Source organism: Passer domesticus, chromosome 5, assembly GCF_036417665.1.
Source record: "Passer domesticus isolate bPasDom1 chromosome 5, bPasDom1.hap1, whole genome shotgun sequence".
Classification (NCBI taxonomy): domain Eukaryota; kingdom Metazoa; phylum Chordata; class Aves; order Passeriformes; family Passeridae; genus Passer; species Passer domesticus.
The window spans coordinates 69,211,772-69,232,940 of NC_087478.1; the positions used below are offsets into that span (position 1 = coordinate 69,211,772).

Consider the following 21,169-nt stretch of genomic DNA (forward strand, 5'->3'; position numbering starts at 1 on the left):
CATCAGAGTTTATCTTAATCTGGAACTGCTCTGGAGGAAACACTTTCCTGCCCTCCTACCCTCCACTGCAGCTGGAGGAGGCACCCAGCATGACCCAGGAGCACAGCCCATGTTGTGGCTTTCTAGGGATGCCACTGCAAACCACAGCTCAGCTTGTTCAGCAGGAGGCTGTGCTCCAGGCCTGGCCCTCTGCTCCTTTACCATCCAGCAGGGTCAGAGCTTCATCCTTTCTCCCAATGTGCTGCACTGCTGTCCCCTGGGAGGCAGGCAGGGAAATCCCTCCCTCAGCATGTTCAGCATTGCTGTGCTCACCCTTGTGCCTCAGGAATCCAATTTTTGATTGTTTATTGCTATTGTGAGGCTCCTGTGTTAGCCCGAGGGGCAGCTGTCCTGGCCAGGCTGTAGCAATCACACTTAAGAGTGACAGGATTTGCATGCAGCCTCTAGACAGCACCATGCAGAAACCAGAATAAACTGCAATAAAACCATCTCCACAGCAGCCCCACAGTGGGAGATTCCAGTCCCCTGCCCTCCCAAGCTGTGGTCAAGGCAGAGCACAGACCTTTGTCTGCCTGGGGAACACCTACCTCTGCCTTTACCCACGCTCACAGCAGCCAGAGGATGAGAGCTCTGCTCCCTGGCACTGCCAGCTGACACAAAACAGCTCAGCCCACAGGGAGCAGCCTGGAGTACAGCACGGTGTGGATGCAGGACTCACCTCCTCCACGGGCAGCTCCTTCAGGCGGGGCAGGGAGCTGGAGAGGAGGCCGATCAGGAACGGGGTGGGCGAGCACACGATGTCGATCATGGACGGCGGCAGCACGGGGATGTAGGTGTGCTGCCAGGTGAAGGGGTACAGTAGGGCCACCGTGGCATGGCAACACTTGGAGAGAGTGCTGGAAGACAAAACACAACAAAGGGCAACGGCTGGTCAGTCAGGGAATGAGAGGTGCTTCCTAGAAATCAACTGCTCCCTGATTGATCTAATTACTAGGGGCTTTCCCACATTTCTGACCCCATTTTTCAGCTTCAGAAGCAATGATTTCTGAAAGATGACCCCAGTCCACGCTCTTATGACAAGAGATGGGTTCCACTGAATCAGAGATCTGCTGCTCCAGTGTCCTGATAGAAAATATCAGACAAACACTCCATCTTCTAGGCCACTGCCTCCCAGAGAAATGAGTTCATTCTCCCACAGCTCTCTGGTAGGAGTCAGGCAGGATATCCAGTTAGCCACTGCAGGGCATCAGTTATTCATCTCTTCTGGGTCTGGAAGCATTTTTATATGTCAAGAGAGGGGGAAGGCTAGCTGCTATAAATCCTGTATATATAACATCATTTGGTTTTACCAGCATCCAGGAAAGGAGAGGAAGGAGAGGAAGGAGGCTGGTGCAGCATGCAGGAGTCACATGGATTGAGAAGCACGCCCAGCTGGCTCCCATTAGACTCCATGGGAGAATTTATATTCAGCAAGCTGGGTTTATTGCTGGCTTGAGAGGGAAGGAGTTTGATGGGTGTGGACTTGAGCTTGCTCTGAAAAGTGAAGCCTGCTTTCCCTCCCCTCCCCACTCCGTTAAGTTTGGTGGATGTGCATCCCTGTGCTGTGTCACTAGGGCACGCTGAGCAGAGTGGCGTGGCTGGGGGACAGCTGGCTGGCTTCCATCCCGCAAGCTCAGGTTAGCAGAACAAAACTGCAGTTGCTGGGACAACAGTGTGACTGTAAGTAATCAGGCAACAACATTGTTAAACACATGACACTTTTTGGAAATGAGGAGATCCCAGGGGAGAGGCTGGAATCTGCTTAACCTGAAAATCTGGGACTGCAATAGGTAGGGAACTGGCACTTGGGAAAGATGTGTGTTCTGAGAAAGTCTCTTCACAAAATGGGGACAGTTTCCTCTCCCTTCACTCCCAGAGGATTGTCTTTTTTAAGGGGATACTCTGTAAAAACAGAGGAAGACCGTCCAAAGGCTCTGTTACAGACTGGTAGCTTTAAATGGGAAAAAAACTTCAGTTCCACATCGTTGTTTGGGAAGGTGTGAGTGTATCCCCCTCCCTGCACTGACTCTCCAGGCTGCCTCTCTGTTGCTGCTCTCCAGCTGTGCCTGCCATCATCAGCTGGGCCACACCTTGCTATGTCTATCAAAAATGCAAGGGAGATAATGAATCTGAGAGAAGCAAAATTAAAATAATGAGAAAATATGGAGCTAGCAAGAAACAGAAACATTAAAAAAAAAAAAAACCACCCAGAAAAAATGTGGGAATAATATCAAAGTAGATGATTTTTGTTGTATCTTTCATACAAGCTAATCTTGAAAGGAACTGCAACAAAAGTGAATGTGTCATCTTAGAAGTGCACTCCAAGCTAATGAAATCCTTTAAAAACCATCTCCTTCAAAGCTGTGCTACTCATACATTTCAGGTTACGTTAGCAGATACAAAAGCAGGGGCTTTTCTTCCTCTCCATTACTGCAGAGCATATTTTCCACTCCTCGATTTCTGACTGATAATAGACCTGGTAGTAGCAGCAGCAGCATAGTGAAAGCTGAAAGAACTGCACCTTTCATCACTTGTGCACAGCAGTGGGGCATTATCACCACCCACTGTTCCTCTTTGAGCAGAGGGTGAATGTTGAAGTGTTAGAAGTTTTACATTTGTCACCAATCCTCTATTTTGAAGGTGTATCCAGTTTTGTGCCTAAACATGGGACCTGAATTTATAGACAGCATGCAAAAAACCCATGGAAAACATCTCTGAGTCCAGGTAGTTCCACAGAGGAACAGTGAGCAGCTGAACTATGTGGTTATTTATGGCATGGTGAGATATTATGGCAAGCTGTCTCCTACTATATTTATGGTGGCTTGTTCTTCCCTCAGCCCAGCTCTCGAGCCCCAGCGAGTACACATGGTACATGAGAGATCGAGTGGGAGGAGAGATGGCCGAGCTCCAGCAAGTGCAAGTCAAAGGCAGAGCTGTGTTAAGTCTGAAATTGTACACACCAGGCAGTGGGAAGTAAAGATAACTTCCCCTTCCACCCTTCCATCTGTGCATGATTCAACGCCTCCACGGTGAAACCCAGTGATCTCTGCTCCCAAACATTTCTCACTGTGGAAGACCTTTCCAGGGAACAATACTGGTAGGGTTGAGGTCTGTGAGCCTCCTTTGTAAGCAGAGCAGTTCGGGGATGGACACAAGAGGAGGTATCACTGAAGTACCTTTTCCACACGTCAGACTTGCTCTGCAGGCAGTCTCAGGGAGCTGCAGGTTGCCAGGAGCCCAGGAGAACTGTGGCCATCTAGTGACTCAAGCCTAAGATCTCTGTTTCTCTTGCATTTGGCACTGCAACAAGCACTAAGGGACTGCTGATTCACATCAGGCTGATGAGCCTTGCAAAAGAATCCAGCTTGATAAATCCCTTTTATGCCATCTGTGTGACTCTTCAGCCAGCAGCCACGTGACTGCAGTGTGCTCTGGGAAGTGTCAGGAGCCACCCTCAGGCCACACAGGTTCAGTCCAGCTGTTCAAATGGGACACAGGCACCACTTTCTAAGGCCTTTGGTTTCATGAGTAAACTTTAAAATGCTGCAGGTCTTTGAAGAACGCTTTCAAGATGCTGAGCACATTTTCAGAGTCCATTCAGCCTTCTGCAGGGAACACGGTTGAGCTGCATGTTGCTCACAGTTGAGACTGAGATGTCAAGGTTAGTACAGAGGCTAAAAGGTACTGAGTACACAAGAACCCTCAGACCCCTCCCTAAAGGGCTGATTTGGGTAGGGACTGACACACAGATCTCTCTGGGTAAGCATTCCCCTGGTCAGAACAATGATACTGCAGCAACCTGTGACACTTGTCTGCTTGAACAGTAGGACTTCCCACCACCCTGTGCACAAACCCACCACACAGCACCCTGTGAAGCTGCTGCTTCTTGGTAGCCACCTTGAACACAGGTAGCCAATACAGACATATAGTAACCCTTCTTCCTCTCCTGGGAAAATTGCTCCAAGACTAGCTTGATTTGCTCTAAAAGACACCTTGACAAGTTGCAACAGCTTCTATGGAGAGACACTGGCTGTTCAGCCTGGTTGCTTTCCACTCCAAAGGCAAGCATATGTGATAAAAAGCTTCCAAAGCTGACTCCCTCTTTGGGTTTAGGATCTGCATGATTTCTGAAAAACACTATTGAATCAAACATCCTGCTGTAGTTTAATGCCAGGAAGTCCTGTGGTCCCTGCACTAACCAAAATGCTCAAAATATGCTGGCATTTGGCAATTTAAGACTATTTGAATATGTATCTTTAATTTTTTTTTTTTTATAAGCTCTGCCACGGTAGGATTTGTTTTACAAACACCTTCAGATTTCTGACACTGTGTCACATCTGGAGCTACTTATGATGGATTACAGTTCTGGTTTATAACATTTAGCAGGCACAGGAGCTTCCAAGCATTGTCCCATGACTTCACACAGCACTGCTGCAAATCCCACCAGGAGGATGCCAAGTTTCACCAGCTCTCTGGGGACCCTCACTGACTCCCACCAACGTGGCAGGTTTGTGCAGGTGAAGAAATGAGTATTAAGATGATCCGAAGAGACAACACTATTATCAAACTTCAACCTTGGGTTTCTTCTTCTCCCTAATCACAGGGCAAAAAGGGAAAAACCTGCGAGGCTGATATTCGCAGTCCCAGATTTGTTTTCGTAGCACATGGTAGAGAGTTCTTCCTGATGATTAATTACTTTTTGCTGGGAATGACCACATTTAAAGTGTCTACTCTAATTCTTTCAGATCTGCCTTTGATAACAATGACCACTTTGTGTTGTTGATACAGCTGTGGTTTCTGGCAGAGACAGAGGCAATTGCTTGAGTTGGTCAGACCCACAACAAGCTTTTGAGATCTGGAAAAAGGAGGCTTTGATTTTAAGCCTGTGCAAGCTTTTCTTCTTAAAAAGCCTTCTGAATCACAAGATCTCTTGCTCAGGCCATTAAAAACTGCCCAGCTTGAGGTACCTTGTGACATCAGGTGATTTTAGCTGAAAGATGCCTTCTAAAAGGTTGTTTGGCAGTGCCTGGAGCTGCATGCCAGGCAACATCCCTTTGAAACAAAAGCAGCTCTCATGTTGCAGTGTCTAACCCACACCACTGTCTCCACTGCCCCAGGACTAAAGTTAACATTGCAGGAATGAACAAAAGCTGGGGGAAGACTACACAGACCAATACAGTTTTAACAAAGTCATTTTCCTGGGTTGTGAGGCAGTGTATACTCCAGTATCCATAGCAACAGAGAAAAAACCCACCCAAAAACTAATAAACCAAATTCTTTCCTTTTCCGCTGCCAAGCTGTGGATTGACAGGTATTTAAACACTCAATGCTCATTCTAAAGATGGAAAAGACAAAGTATTTCACTTGCTGTACACTTGTTAGATGCATTTTTTGGCTCAGTTTGAAAACATTTTACAGTTCATGCAGTATTTGGCAGGAGACCTTTCAGCTTTCTTTTCCCACTGATTGATTTCATAACAATTAAAGGATATAAACAAATTGTACACATCATTTCTCTGTCCCTCACACCCAGACACACCTTTTCAAACATGGACAGGTAGTTATTCATAGTACCCACACGAAGAACCGCAAAGATTAATGATAAATGTAATTTATTGTACATCTTTCACTGTGTCACCTGCACTCTTCCCATTAATCCATCTCAGCTGGATTATTTCTAGCATTCCTAACCTCTGAGCAGTTTCCAACAGCTGCTTTTATAGTTTTTTTCCTTCTCTTCAGCTATTTCCAAAAAGTATTTCTTATCTTTCCTCTCAAATTGGCATTTTCACTCCTAGAGTGAATGCTACTTAATACTCATTGAGTTCAATGTGTTCCTGTCCTAGGAAAAATATCATTTGGACAGAAGATCCTGTATCTACAATAGCATCAGCCTTCAACACATGGAAGGTCCACTTATGAGTAGAAGAGACTGTTCCCCTTAGGAAAGGCTCACAATGCCAGTCCATTCAAGTCACTGAACTGGATTAAAATACAGCAGTTACTTAATTTTGAGGGATATTTTCTTTGTTTTCTTCATTTCACATCTTTAGTCCTTTGGGATAACTTCCAAGCTTTTGCTCCACAAAAATAAGCCAGAGAAAGTTCCTATTTTGTAAAAGGAAAAGAAAAAGGCTTTCCTGAAATTGCTCAGAGCAAGGTCTTCTCAGAAACATCAAATATTAAAAGTCTCATAGAGAGCTGGCAAATCTATGGTAAATATTTGAATCTGAGCCCTGTGGTCTAACAGACCCTGGATCTTTTAAACATGACAATTCCTTTTTCACAGGGAAAAAAAAAAAGCTGTTTATGAGATATTTAGAGATTGTAGAAACTATGATTCTATAGCTCTCTCCCACTCTCTTTACAGGCCTGTGCAGCTGGATTAACTCCTAAGGACCCTACATATCCTGACAAAAGGTACAGGGGTGGGAAATGAACACTAAAACCTATCAAGGTGCTTTCAATTACAGATATCACACCTCATGCTCAGAATACACAGCGCTGTGCTGTCATGTAAAGATGTGATAGGAAAATATTTGTTAAACAAATGTTCATTCTAAAGTGATATCTCAACCCCACCATCAAAAAGTTCCCTGCCATTTCCTGATACCACTCAGCTCTCATGTAGAGATTACAATGTCAATCTGTGTCCTTAAAAATTTTTCTCAGAATGTAAAATTTATCCTACAGAAGAAGAGAAAAATATTTGAGAGCCTGTCATCATAGATTATGTCATAAATCATATATGTTACATAGACATTTAGTGTTTGGATTAATTCTCTCACTTTCAATACAAATCTAAATGCCCTGCATGAAATGTGTGGTTTAAGTATCCAGAATACCAAGTTTCTACACGCACAACATATCAGTATTTAAAAAGAGGCAAATTTTCCCCTTTCTGAACCAAGACATCTGCAAGCAGACAGTGCTACAGCTTCCCTCTCCCCAACCTTTCTATCCCTGTGATGAGACTGCCCGAGCTCTGCCCACAGAGAGCCCCAGATCCATGTAGAATGAATTTTTCCACTTCATTTTCCTCTAGAAGGGGCCTCTCCATTCTCTGCCCCAGTGCTCAGTCCCAGAGCTGCAGGCTGCTGCCTGGAAGTTGTGAAAACAGACAGCTTAGGGGCATTGTACACTCCTGAAACCTGAGCATGCTCCTCAGTGTCATTACTCATCCAGGCAGCTTTTCTTTCCCCAGCCTTGGCGAACTTTCCTCCCCGAATCCTCAAGTGCTTCAAGGGCTGGAGAGCTGCCAGCCACCAGCTGCACAAGATCTTAAAGAAACCTGGACCCATTTTCATGATTTAGGAGAGCAAACAAATACATTTAAAAAAAATCAAATTGAGCAGATTCAAAATAGAAGGGAGAAGTCCTCTGTCTCATTTCCCCATCTCATTTCCCCTCCCTCATTTCCCCATTTTGCCGCATCCTTGACTTTCATCCCCATAGGAAAAAAGAAGCCTTTAGAAACCAATATGAAAATACAAGCAGAAAAATAAGGAAGATTTTGTAACATCAGAGAAAAACTCAGAAGGGACTGTGATCTCTGCACAAGGCTTGATCCCTGCAAACCCAAGCACAGCTCAGGAGGGAACAGTACAGCACAGTGGAGCAAAAGGAGGGGTTTTGCTTCCTTAGCACCAGGGATCTGCTCTGAAATTATCTGGAGGAAGTGAATTTGGTTCCCCTTGGGGACGAGAAGCAGCACTTTTTGCAAGCTGCAAAATGAAATTATGGTTCATGGCCTAAGTTCCCAGTTCCTGGGAAAAACAGCCCTATTCACATCGTTACAAGGTTGAAAAGGGCAGAGAAGAAAATAATAAAGCAGAGATCTGCCACTGCAGCCTTCCCAGCCTCCCTTCCTTGCCAGCATTTTCTTTAGGGGAATGCAAGAGGGTACCTGAGCTTATCTGCAATAAAGATCACCCTCCTTTCCAGCAGCAAGGAGGCAAAGACTCTGCTCAGGTGCCGCACGCTGAGGGAGGTGAACAAGGACTCGAAGTCAACGTGCTCCAGCCTGGAGTCGAGGGGCCGCCGCAGCTCGATGACCTGTTGGGGACACAAAGAGCACAGGTGAGCTCCTGGTGCCTACCCAGAGTGTGCCAAGCAAGGACCCAGCAGGTATTTTCACAGCTAGCAGCCCTCACTGACTGCTGGGAGCAGCACACAGCAGTAAGTCCTCAAACACAGTTCTTCCAAAGGCCTCCCATAAATCCTTCCAGATGAAGATGATCCAGAGTCCACTCCAGTAGGCACAGCATGAGATCAACCACAAGTTCTTCCCACTGGACTGAGGACAGTGAGCTCTTCATAAGGAGAAAAACTAGTTTGTGTCCAGCTGGGAGTGGTTTTCAGGCTTTCTGGTATTCAGGCAGCATAATGTCATGGAGCCTTTCAAATCTGCACTCTGACTTTTACCATTATGATTTATTTATTTTTTACTGCAAGAATCTGGATGCCTAACCTCCTGACCATAAACTTTTTATATCAGTTACAGACAAGAGCAGCCCGTGGGTATTTTTCTTTGTTCATATCTACTTAAATAATACCTGTCATAGCACCTTAGCACTTCATACTCCTTATCTTAGACAGATGCTATCTAAATTGTTTTTGAAAGCCTCCAACACCACACATTTCATAAATCCCACAAGAAAATTACTCTAGTTCTGAACTACCCTCACCAACACCAAGCCTGCAGCTGAAACATGTCAGTGGCAAATTACTTCAATTACTTGTTGTCTTACTCTCAGTATACACTGAGAGCAACTGGTCACATTCCTCTCTGCAGGAAACTTCTTGAGTATTGAAAGGTTATCATGTGTCTCGCTTTGTCTTTTGTTTTCTATATTAAGTAAACAATTTTCTCAAGCTTTGCCTATATTTTCTAGACCACTTAGTATACAGAACTACCCTTCTGTGGCTTTCTCCTAGTGGGTGCATGTTTTGGAAAACAATACTCTAAAGAAAATTCCATCAACACTGGAAAGCAGAAAATTTGCTTTCCTTTATTATTCATCCTTTCACAATGAAGGATTTTGTCTAAATAATACCATACTGTTACTTTTGCTCACTTTATGGCCCACTGTATCATCAGATCCTTCTCTGAAGTACTGTTGCTCACTCAGTTACTTTCATGTTGTATTAGACTACTCCTTTCTTCCTCCCAGCATTTTGGTCTCGTCCATATTGATTTTCTCACCAGATGTTCCATTTACAGAATCATGGAATCATTTAGACTGGAAAAGATCTCTAAGATCATTGAGTCCAGCTGATCAACACCATGACAACTAGACCACAGTGCCACATCCAGTCATTTCCTGAACACTTGAACATGTTTCTTGAATTCAGGGCACTGGGGCACTTTGACTTTTAAACCCTTACTCTCCAAAGTGCCTGCCCCCATCCCAATGCTGTACTGTGTAAATGTGGAGTTTATGCCATCAATCAGATAATTAATGAACAGAATCCCAGACACAAACCAGCCACAACATTCTTACAGCACACCACAGGGCCTTTCCTCCTCCAGCACACATTTTTAACCAGCTTTGCATGTTCTCTGCAGTAATGTCATTTACTTGGGACTGTTTCCAGTTGGGTTGAGGAGAATGTCATCATGTAGCGCTCTGCTGAAAGCCTGCAGACACAACTTTATCAACTTGCTCTCCTTCCTCCCTCTCACATTCAAGGCATACCAGGCCCTGCACCAAGTATGGCCAAAACTACCTTTAATTTGTCTCCCTCTATCCCCCCACAGTCCTTCAATGCCATGCCCTAAAGCTCTGCACTCTTAAACCCCCACTGTTGCCCTCACACCACATCGTGTGAGATGCAACACAGATCCTCACCTCCACACTGTGAAAATGCCATTCTCAAAGGCTGCAACATTAGCCTGGTGTAGTTTCAAGATTTTTTTTACCTGATCCACACAAACAGAGGTTCTGTATTAAGGGTGCTGGAGGACATTGTTCAAACCTGTCATTAGGAAGTTAAGTGTGGTGTCCTTGAGCAGATCCAAGGTCATATGCTGGGCAGCACAGGACCTGCTGCCTGTGCCTCCTGGCCTCAAGGCCAATGTCCCGTTTCCTTTTGCTATATTAGGCTGTGTGCTTACATTCATTTTTACCACAGGATTTCCATTTTGATTCTGAGTCACTGAAGTCTCCATACCATCCCCTCTGGTCCCCTGTTTTACTCCCCAGCTTCCCCCCACAGCTGACAGATCATCTGTTCTTGTGACGTGCTATGTTCAGTGCTATGCCATGGTCCCAACTTTCACTTGCTAGTCCTGCACCATTTGCTGGCCTGTCTCACTCTCTCTAGGAAGTGTCTTTACCTCTGTTCCTGAGCCTGGCAAGAAGTTCTTGACTGTAATCGTCCTGCCCAGAGCTGGGAAAGGTGCCTCCATGACACTCCTCATGAGAGGCTGCACCAGGGCTGGGGAAATACCCCGTCTCTTCTCAACCTCATCCAAGATCTGAAATAAAGGCAGGAAGACATAAAACCATGCAAATCAGAAGGGAGATAACACCAGGAATGAAGTGCACCAGTATCTATGTCCTCTTAATCCAGTATTGACATGGTGTATCAAAAGAAAGAAGGCAAAAGGTGCAACTGAAGACCCTTGAGTTCTTTTATCAGGAGAAAACACAGCTCCAGTGAGGTCACTGTAAAGCTGAAAATTTGCAAACTCCCCACTACACTCAAGAGTCAGGACCCCACCTTTTAACCTCTCTTGCATTCTGGAAGTTGTGCTGAAGGAAGAAGGCAAGAGCTGACTATCTAGTTTTCCTATTACCTGTGCTTTTGCTAGTTTCTGGAATTAGCACGTAGTTGCCTCACAAGATCTTTCAGATCCTTTCTTCAGCTATCGGCTTCCCTGATCCCCATTCATTCACGTGCTGGCTTCACTCTTAGGTCCCTCTTCACCCACAAACTCCCTCTCTTTCTCCCCCCTCACCTTAGAGAAGAGATTGAAGCATCCAAGGCGACTCACAATGCAATAAACTTCTGGGAGACGCTTCCCTTTTCCACTGGGCTTTCAAGACAAACACAAACACACACACAAAAACCCAAGGAAACGTCAGAGTTGTAACTACTGCAAAAACAGAGTGACTTGTCTCTTAGTTGTGCATCTCACTGGCTGGCTCAGAAACTGGCAGGCATTTAACAGTATGGTGATGATGACAACCTGGCTCAAACCCTGGTACACCAGAAACAGGGAGAAGAAATGGGCACATCCACAATGTGGTTCCAGCTTACCTAAATCAAGTGACAAATGCAGAGCAGACTGATCTACAGAGACAACTCTGAACCTACTGGACCAGCACAGGTTTAGACAACTGTTTAATAGGTACCCAAACCTAAAGAGGATAAACCCTGTCTTCAGCTTCAGGGGTGAAACAACAGTTCATGGCCATGGCAAAGTGCTGGTGAAGGAAAATGCAAGAGAGTTATGTCTGGAGTGGAGGATGGGACATGGAGAGGGACTTAAGCGCTGAACAGAAGAGAGTAAACCTGCTCTGTTGCCACTCTTTTCATTCCACACTGAAAGAGAAGAGCAGCAGCCTTCCACTTTCCAGAATGGGTGCCAGTAACACCAACCCCACATAAAGCTGCACCACTAGGAAAAGGAAAAAAACTCAGGGATAATTACCAGCAGTCTCCTACAATACCCAAATCTCCTGCTTCCATCTTCTCCCGTCAGGACAAATGAGAATGTCTCACTGCAGAAAGAGAAACCAGAATGACAAGATACCCATCAGCCTCATTGCCAGTCCCAGACATACAAATCCAATAAACATCCAGTATATCTGAATTTCCTATACACCCCTCTCAGAGTTCTGCCCAATCTTCTACCATAACAGCTCTTGTATTTAATTAGTTTGATATAGAAATCTGTTTCTCATGAGTCAGGATACAAAGTACAGTACTTACCTGGCAAATTGATGGATGGGGGCCCAGTCCTTTGCATCAGGGAAGCAAAACTGGGGAATAGCTTTCAACTGATCTTCTGCCTCACGCATGAATTTGAATGAGCGCTCAAGCTAGCAGAATAGAGAGAAGGAATGTTTCCAATTAGTCATGTGGGGATGGAATGACTTCAAATATTTTTCCTGTGACAAATGAAGAGGTGATGACAGAGGCTAAGCTTCTGGCTGGAAGATATTAAAATTTCTGTGATTCTGGCTCACCTAATCTTTAGATATCTCAAGGTAACTCTGTGCCCCCAATTCCACCAAGGCCCGTCTTTGCAGCACCTGTCTCTGCTATATTGTGCCTCTAATCTGGGACACACCTTCCAGCAAGGGGAAAGAGAACTGAAGTCAGAGGGGAACTCTGATCACATCCCATTTACAAACACTCTGTAACAATGGCTCTGTGTTTCTCCCATTCCTCCTTCCCCATTTTGAGCTAGGCTATGACTGACAGCTGTTCCTTCCCTTTCAGAACATGTATCTTCTCCCAGCCATCAGGTATCTTTAAAGAGGAAAGAGGGAGAAAGGGAATAGCTACATAAAAATCATAGCCAAGGGCAGCAAATATCTAAATCGGCTGCTCTTTCAGGAGTGAGCAATAACATGACAATTCTCAGGCAGTGACTGAAGCCCTCCCACTATCTTCAGTCTCTCCTAATGCTGACACGGCAGAGGGTCACTGACACAACACGTGGTCAACAGAGAAGCTGCAGCTCCTCCAGCTGTCCAAGTGCCCCACACAATCCAAGACAGGTCAGGCAGACCTTCAGTGGGAACTGCTGGGTGACCTCAGGGATGTAGGCAGCCCCAGCCTGCTTCTTGTGCAGTGACACCACCACGAAGTACTCGAAGAGCTGCCTCTCCTGGTACTCGATCAGGTCCCGCTCCAAGGTCTGGTACCGCGGCGTTTGCTTCAGCCGCGACTTCACGTGCACCAGGCGCTGGCTGTGAGCTGCAAAAACATGGAGAGAGTCTGGCTTAGTCTGGCTCTGCACAGAGCATCAACAGTGCTCTGCAGAGACTGAGGGATAAACCTGAAATCACCTCACTGCAGTGGCTTTCTCGGTGGCTGACTAAGAGGTGGGAAGCATTTGGAAGCTGCACTGTAAATATTGAGAGAGATGGGCCATAATCTCGTGCCATCACCCTGAAGAGCTTTGGCAGCAGAAGCATTTCATGGATAGCTTTTACAGCCCAAGCTGAGATCCATGTAGGACATGATGAAACAGATGATGTCCAGCCATTCATCCTAGCATTCATTTTTGCACTTTTCAAAGCCAGCACAGTGAGGTGATTAATCCCCTTTGTTCAGGAGACTGTGGGCAGCAAACCCCCCAGTTTTACAAGACCAGCACCTGAGTCAGGCCAGGGCTGTGCTGTCTGAGTAATGCTGGGGACTCCCAGCTCCAGAACACAGGCTGAGCTGTAGGCCAACAACAGAAAACATGAGAAAAGAGGTGCCAGTGAAAAATGCTGGCTCATGCCTGTTCTTCCTGTGCCTAAAACTAATCTCTCAGTGCCATGCTTCTACAAGTTCACCAAGACAATGGGAAAACAAGCAAGCTGTAACTGCAACACACACATGAGCTATGGGACAATAAACATTCCAGCATGGAAAGTAATGAAAAGTTGCCTGCTGAGAAGAGACCAGATGAGATTCCCTGAGACCACCCCCCTGCTTCGTTTTACAGTTGCATCCCAAATTAAATCTCCATGATGTCTCCCTTATCCCTGCTACAAAAGAAAGAAAGAATTAACTACAAGAAGACACTACAGCACATTATCACAGCTTTGCTTTTTGGGAAGGTGGGTGGCAATGCAACTTTTTGATGGAAACAACCACCACAAAGACACTACAGGAGCTCCAACACATAAGATATCTGCTTGGGAGACAGGACTTCCTGAGAAATGGTATATACTTGTTGATCTTTTGTCTGGTAAAGCTGTACCACTCACGGACTATTCCAGACAATGTAATTTAAGGCAATCTTGAGGTGCCTCTCAAATCAGAAAGTGTAACAAACCCTGGGCAGTTAAGGCCCTGGAAAGATGGCTTAGAGTCCTTTTTCTTGTTACCTACTATGTTATTTGCTCTAGGGCTGTAAAGCTTTCAGAAGTGCTTTCTGTTTCACCAGGGACTTCAAAAGGAGCAGTGTCACAGCAATGCAGAGTGCTTCTGAAAAGCTTGCTCAAGATCTGCACTGTTTATATTCTAAAGACACCAGAATTTTACCACTGTCATCATGGCAGTTTGTCTTCCAAGATTTTTCCTTTCCAAGGGTCAGCACTTCCAGCTCTGCCATCCAATCTTATGATTTACTGTCTCAGATGATGTATAGTGACTTGCATGCAGAGGTACCTGGCTGGTGTGGTTGATGTGTTACACAAAATGTACCCAAATGTACCCAAATACAAGAGACTTGCTAAATCATCTCACTTTCCTATTTAAAAATAGGGAAGTCAACAGTTCAACAAGGCATAAAGCAGAATACAATTGTAGTTAGAGCAAACAGCAAGTGCCAGAGCTCCTGTTCACACTTATGCAGACTTGCATAGTCACTCAGACCAAGGTCTGGATCTGGATATTGTCCAGAGACAAGTGCTGTTGGATTTGAGGTGACTTCATATGATCTCCCTCATCCTCTCTCCAGGGAGTTCTCAGCTGCAGTTACAGAGAAACACAGGATGATGCACATGATTCACTATGGCAACCAGCAGCAGACAAGAGTTCAAGTCTTCCTGGCCACATTTACACTGCCTTTCTCAGCTAAACCTGAACATGGTCTCTATTTTCACAACATTTCAGGAGGGTTGTGAATGTATTTTTTGCACTAGCCTGGTGCAAATCCTCTTTCCTGTCTCTGGCCTAGCCTTAGAACCTGTCAAAAGTAAGGCACTGGCAGCAATTTTCAGCTTGCTCTTGCTAACACAGTAATACAGATAAAAGATTCAATGCAGATGAAAGCAAGAGCATGCAGTAGTTCTTGAGTGGGAAGCTGTGCTGACAAGAGGGAACTCAGTCTGAGCTTTCACTTCTAAAAATCTGGAAGAGGGTGAGAATGAGCACTCCCACTCACAATGCACGGTGGCTGACACAGTTCATGCCTGTCTTTTCAGCTTGGAACTGAACTGACCTGCTATCCAGATCTGATGTGCATGTGAGTCAGGAAACTTTGGAATGTGAGGAAGTTTCCATCTTGCATTCTAACTCTGCCAGGATTTTAAATATGCTGTACAAATTCCCAAAAGACAGCAATGTCCCTAGAATGTGCAGGGGCTAATTACCAGTACAAAGTTTCAGGAGAGTATTTTGGAGACCACTACATCAAATAATCCTACAAGAGTGAGAAAGAAATGCAGTGCTCTATCCCAACCCAGCAGTGCAGGAGAGTTTAAGCAGCAATAAATCACATAGTGCAACTCTGTTTTCTTAGCTAGCCAGTCTGGCTGGTGGCTTTTCTCCCACAGTAAGCATGTGGTGAGGTGTCTGGACATCCAGTGCCATGCAACACTGCTTCTGCCAGTCTGGTCACACATTTCTGACTGGGCACTTAGAGAAATCTCACTGTATTTCCTCAGTGGCCAATACTCCTCCTGGGAAAGTCAGTCAACAAGGAGCTTTGAAGGAAGCTGGAAGAGATGTTTGTTTTGGGCTCCTGTAGCCCTCTGCCCATGGATTTTCTCCCGCAGCATTGAGATCTCCATCTTCTCACTGTGTTCCATTCAGAAACAAAGTCCTTCTCCAAAGGTAGAACACAGAGAAGAGATCTTGTCCTAGGAGCTCAGAGCAGAATTTATCGGGAGCCATTTACTCTCTCCACACATTTGCCTTACCTTTCAGCTTCTCTTCAGTGTCACTGTCTGATTCACTGTTTTCATCTGTAACTAGGAAAAAAAAAAAAAGAAAGAAAGGGGAAGATGAATTAAGTAAAGTCTATTTATGGCTGTGCATTTCTTATCACTGGCATGAGAAAGCTGGGACTGGCAACTTCAGGGGGAAGCAGTTTAGGTCCCAAGAGCCTTGTTCTTTTCAAGGGTGCACATAGCCACAGATATTCAGCTTACCCTGGTATCTTCCCATTCATCCAGGGATAAAACACCCAAAGCAACAACAAAATCAATTTTGCACAGCCAGAAGAGTTGCATAAAGAATAAAATGCCCGAACAGTATTTTATCCAAGTCTGTACAAACACAATACCAAGGTAAAATACTCATTAATATGCAGTAGTTTCTGGGACATGGGATAAAACCAAGAAAAGAAAGAAACAAACAAAAAAATTGTCAGACTGAATCAGATTCAAGGTCTATATGGTCCAATGATCTATTTCTCTGAATGATGCTATAGGGAGGAGTATAAAAAGTCTGGGATTCTTCCCCTGAAAGTTCATATACACACACTCATCCACCCTGTGGCTGTCTATGCTTTATGAAATAGGATAAACAGTAACAAATAATTGTAGGAAACAAATAGAGGTGGTCACCTTCTGCTGGATATTAAAGTGTTTTGGAAAAATATCCTCTGTTGGAAAGACACAATCTTAATTTTATCGAGATGAGATGCTTAAAAATAATTGCTCTGAAGTGTCTGAATGCTTTAGACAAGTTGTTAATGGACAGTGGGAGGCTGAAAGTCTCAATCCTGCTATGATGGAGATGGTCCTACAGTCAGTTGCAGAAACCCTGATTCCCAACTGAGGCTATTTGTTTATTGGGATGGTGAAAGAACCAGGGCTGTTCCAAAATCTCCTGTCTTCCATTGGACAGTTCACTGAAGTGACACATTCCCACAACATATTTTGATCTCAACAAATCAAAGTTTTTGGACAGAACATTCCTCTGCATAGCTTCCAGCATGTTCCAGAAATAAACATCAAAAAGAGGGGACATGTTTGGGGTCACCTATAAGGTTATCATCCAAAGCCATGGACTGAAAATGAAGCAAGAAAAACAGAAAACTTCCATTATAACCAAAGTCCTTGGGGAGGACAGAGGAATAGACCTCATCTTACCAAAAAAAACGAGTGGAAACCCAAACTCAACCTTAGTCTGGACTGGAAGAAGTGCTAGAGAATAGCACATACTAGTAGAACATAAGTAGCACATTAGTAGAACATAAACCACTAAGGCAGTCTAAAGTCGAGGGCAGGTCCTCAGAAAGTCTTAGAGGAATGATGATTTGAAGCTCCTTTACCTTTCCCTGAATTGCTCTCAGTAGACTGTGACAGTCTCTTGACACGTTTCTTTCCCCTCCGGGCCTCGTAAATGGCATTGATTTTCAACACCAGCTGCTCAGCAAACACACAAACAAACAAGGTTAATTTCTTCCCCAGGCAAGAAACTGAGTTAGAATCTTTTGCAAAGTGCTCTTTATCCCAGCCTTGGCCACACTGAAACCCTTCCCTTGGTGCTGCAGGAGGCACCATTCCCAGGAACTATGCTGTAGTGCCCGTGCTCACTCTGGTACAGCAGAGCCCAGGGTAACAAACCCTGATGAAAGGCCACACCTTAATGCACTTCCACACTGTGCAGCTGTATTAGCTACACAGAGTCCACCACTCGGCAACCTGTCCTGGTCTGCAGGTTTGGAAGCAGAAAACTGGCTGGAGGATGACTGAAGAAATTGAGAAGGGTGGAGGCCAGTGATACTGAAATATTTTATACCAGTGGTTTCCTTTGCAAATCCTGTAATCCCTGTGCTCCAAGATGGCCAAGAGAGATGACATTTCAGTGCTGGGCAGTGCTGGGCTTAGTGGCTCACTCAGTGCCTCTGGTCTCCCTGTCCATTCCTGAAGGGGAGTGGAATTGCAGCAGAGCCGTGCCAGGCTTCCTGCCTGAGCAGACCTGCATCCTTCTCAAGGTCCCAGGCAGGAGCAGTGGAACACAGCCACAGTATTCAGACTTATTCCATAAATAACTAGAATAAATTCAGATTCCAGATTTACATCCACACATGTCTTGTGAGCTCAAGGTAAGACAGGCCCAACTACTTGGTCAGGCAACTCTGAACACAAATATTTAAGTGGGAGGCAGGATGCTCTGATTTGGAAGTGCAGCCTTCACCCAGATGCCCAACTGAAGCCTCAGGTGATGCTGCCCTTGACAAGCAAACCTCAGTTCTGACCTGGCCTTGCAAGACTGCTCAGTGGCACTGTGGGGTAAATAAACACTTGGAATCCTCTCTTCAACTGACATAAAGGTTACGTGTGAACACACTGACAGAGCTCAAGCTCATGCACAGATGTGAAGACATTCTGGGAAAGAAACCTTAAACATTTGCAGTCTTTGTCTCATTTCTGAAAGGCTGAGACACAGAGAGAGGGCATTCAAAAATCTGATATGCAAACATGAACACAGATCTGACAACCAGGAAACAAAGAAGATACACAAACACATCCCTTTTTCCCCAAATGCAAACTGTAGGTTTGGAAAAAAATCACCACAGACTGTCCCTGGTAGCTTCTGCTTGTCCTGCAAAGACTGGGATAAGCAACTGTGTTTTTATAACTGTGTTTTTGAAACATTCAATAGATAGACTGCTGCCAAACCTCATTTGGATTGAATACACATCCTGTCAGATCCGAAAGAAAATAAAATTTAAATGGAGTAATGCTGTATCCAAGTAAGAAACAGGAAATGTTGCTGCAGAAAATGCTCATAACTGCAGACAAGTCCTTTTGTCACCCAATTGTCATCATGTTCATTGCTCACCTACAGTCACACCTTACATTATAAACAGCCAGGGCATTAATCAGAACAAGCAAAGAACAGATTTCCAGGAGGAAACAAACACACAACACAGACAATTTCTGACTGTCCCATCCAGGAAGCACAGAAGGAAGTATGATGGGGTACATCTTCTGCGAAATATGAACTGCTTCTTTCCTCTCTGACATACTTCAATTTCTATCCCAAAATTACAACGCTTTTTTTTTTTTTGTATTATGAAATCTCAGAGGGAAAAATAACTTCTTTGAAAGGTGCAGACATGTTTGTGTGTCTTCTTCTTCAGGCAGAAAGGGGGTTAAGCACATGTCAAGTCAACAGCCAGGACAGCAGCTACCTTGCAGGGATGCCACACACTGGAAACTAAAGAAAACCTGGTCTCATACTCCCATTCCTGCCTGGAAGAAGCCAAACAAAAAAGACAAAGCCCTAGATTTACCTTGGGAATCTTCCTTCTCCTCTTGCCATTCTGAGAGTCTCCCAAGGAGAAGAAGGTGTCATCTGGACTGCTGGGGGTTGAGGGAGGGCTGACTTTGGATGGTGACCCAGTCCCATCCCGGCTCAGTTTCCGGATGTCTGGCAGTTTGAAACTCCGCCGCTCTGAGTTTTGCCGGAAAAACATGGGCTTGGAAAGCAACTGGAAATGAAGGAGAAGGAATGAATGACCACAGAAGCTCTGTGTCTTTACTCCATTGTTTACACTGTCGTATCAGTAAATCCAGCAGGGCAGCCACAGCATTCAGTTGTCAAAGCAGCCTGAGAGTGCCCACGGGTTTCTGCACATGCAAGAAACCCATGCAGCTGCCAGGCTACATCTTGGCCAGCAATTTAACCAGCCCATTTTCATTCCAGAACAGAACACAAGCTCAGGGGTTGGCCAAGAAGGTCTTGCTCCAGTGTGGAAAAAAATCTCCCAGGATTTGGGTAATCCAGAGGCTGGGACTGTAAACAAGACAAGACTAACCAGCCAACCACAGGCATTTGGGATAAGGAGCAGCTAGCCAGGAGGGACAGAGAAGCAGTGAGAGTAGGCAAAAAGAACTGTCAGTATGGCTGCCTTTGACAGGAGCCAGAATCAGGTATTTCAAAGGGTACAAGAGATGCTGTTAGACAATTATGGAGACTGCGTTCCTCCTAAACTCATTAGCAAGTTTGGTGGGAGTACAACAGAAGATGTTTAAGTAGCAAAGTGAAGTTCCTACAGTCTCTGACCAAAAATAGCATCAGAGAAGTAGAAAGCTAAGCTCTAGATAAAGAGGGGCAAACTATTTCTCACCAGAAAGATGCTCAATAAGAACAGTTTTTATCTTCTCCTACAGAATTTCCCAGTAGTTCTGACAAGATAAATTGCACCTTTTGTGGGAAGAGTATCTGCACTGCCAGAGGATGTATCTGGCACTATGAAGTGTGGGGGAGAGTTATCCAGCCTATCTCTGAACAATTCACCATGACTGTAGCTGAGGCAGCACCACCCCCTGCCTCCACCAGCAGACATGCTCAGCAGTTATTGGTCACACCAATGAATCCATTCAGGTTAGCTCAGGTGTCTCTGGATTTGGCAGAAGATGCTCAGGTCACAAAAACGTTTGCCACCTACAGAAGAAGTCATGTAAAAATGAGGCTGTAAGGAGGCTTTGCACTGAAGAATCCCATTCTGCACCAGGGATATGAGCTGCTACATCTATAGTAGTCCTGAAAGTCTGTCCAGACCCATTCCCCAACACTGCAGCCTGGCCAGGAGGATGAATGCTGCAGCTGCAAACCCATGAGCTGCCAAGAGAGCTGCAGCATTTCTTTTCTGACTGATGCAAATCAGGGCTTTCAGACACCAAAGCACAGTAGAGTTAAATAATGATTCCTGTTCAGCTCTCCTGCTGGGAACAGTATCTCTGGTGAAAGGCATTCCTGTGCAGCACTGCAGCCCCCTTTCCACAGCACACGTGGGAAATCTGGGTGCACGGGTGCCTGCAAATCTCTCTGAAGGAGATCAGCCTCATCCCAACACTCATACACATGGCCCCTTGCTGCTCTAGACCTAACTAGCAACAAGGAGAATGGATTGAGAACCACAGAAGAATTTTCACTGCATTATCCAAAGACACCTTAGTTGCTGATTAAGCTGGTTGGAAAAGAGCAGCATGTCAAGGAACGCTGCACATAAAACTTCTGAAAATGTTGGATAACGGCTCTAATAATAGCTGTTACTTGGAAAGCCAAAGCACCCTTTGGCCAGGAAAGCTGTGTTTAGATCCCTGCTATCCACTCTGAACCTATTTATTGCCAAGATGACTTTGGCTGTCATGTTGTCCCTGCTGTCCTAGCTTGGATTATCTAAACAGGCAACATGAATCAACCAAAGCAGCCTGGGAGGCTGAGAGAGCAGGGCTGCCCTTGGTAAACCCTGAGCTCTGAGCAAGAGGTGCCA

The 21,169-nt window shown here is 45.1% G+C and overlaps 1 protein-coding gene across 4 annotated transcripts in view; it reads right to left on the minus strand.

The window, feature by feature from the left end:
* Nucleotides 1-21,169, minus strand: part of DENND2A (DENN domain containing 2A) — a 58,202-nt gene that overhangs the window by 5,503 nt on the left and 31,530 nt on the right. For 3 of the 4 annotated variants that reach the window (XM_064420842.1, XM_064420843.1, XM_064420844.1), the window contains exons 6-15: nucleotides 19,184-19,381; nucleotides 17,213-17,306; nucleotides 15,855-15,905; nucleotides 12,785-12,972; nucleotides 11,980-12,089; nucleotides 11,699-11,768; nucleotides 11,003-11,080; nucleotides 10,379-10,519; nucleotides 7,946-8,094; nucleotides 719-896 (exon numbers count right to left, since the gene is read on the minus strand). In XM_064420842.1, the coding sequence (XP_064276912.1) occupies nucleotides 719-896; nucleotides 7,946-8,094; nucleotides 10,379-10,519; nucleotides 11,003-11,080; nucleotides 11,699-11,768; nucleotides 11,980-12,089; nucleotides 12,785-12,972; nucleotides 15,855-15,905; nucleotides 17,213-17,306; nucleotides 19,184-19,381 (1,257 nt within the window). The remainder of the gene's footprint in view (nucleotides 1-718; nucleotides 897-7,945; nucleotides 8,095-10,378; nucleotides 10,520-11,002; nucleotides 11,081-11,698; nucleotides 11,769-11,979; nucleotides 12,090-12,784; nucleotides 12,973-15,854; nucleotides 15,906-17,212; nucleotides 17,307-19,183; nucleotides 19,382-21,169) is intronic. The other variant, XM_064420845.1, reaches the window with a different exon arrangement.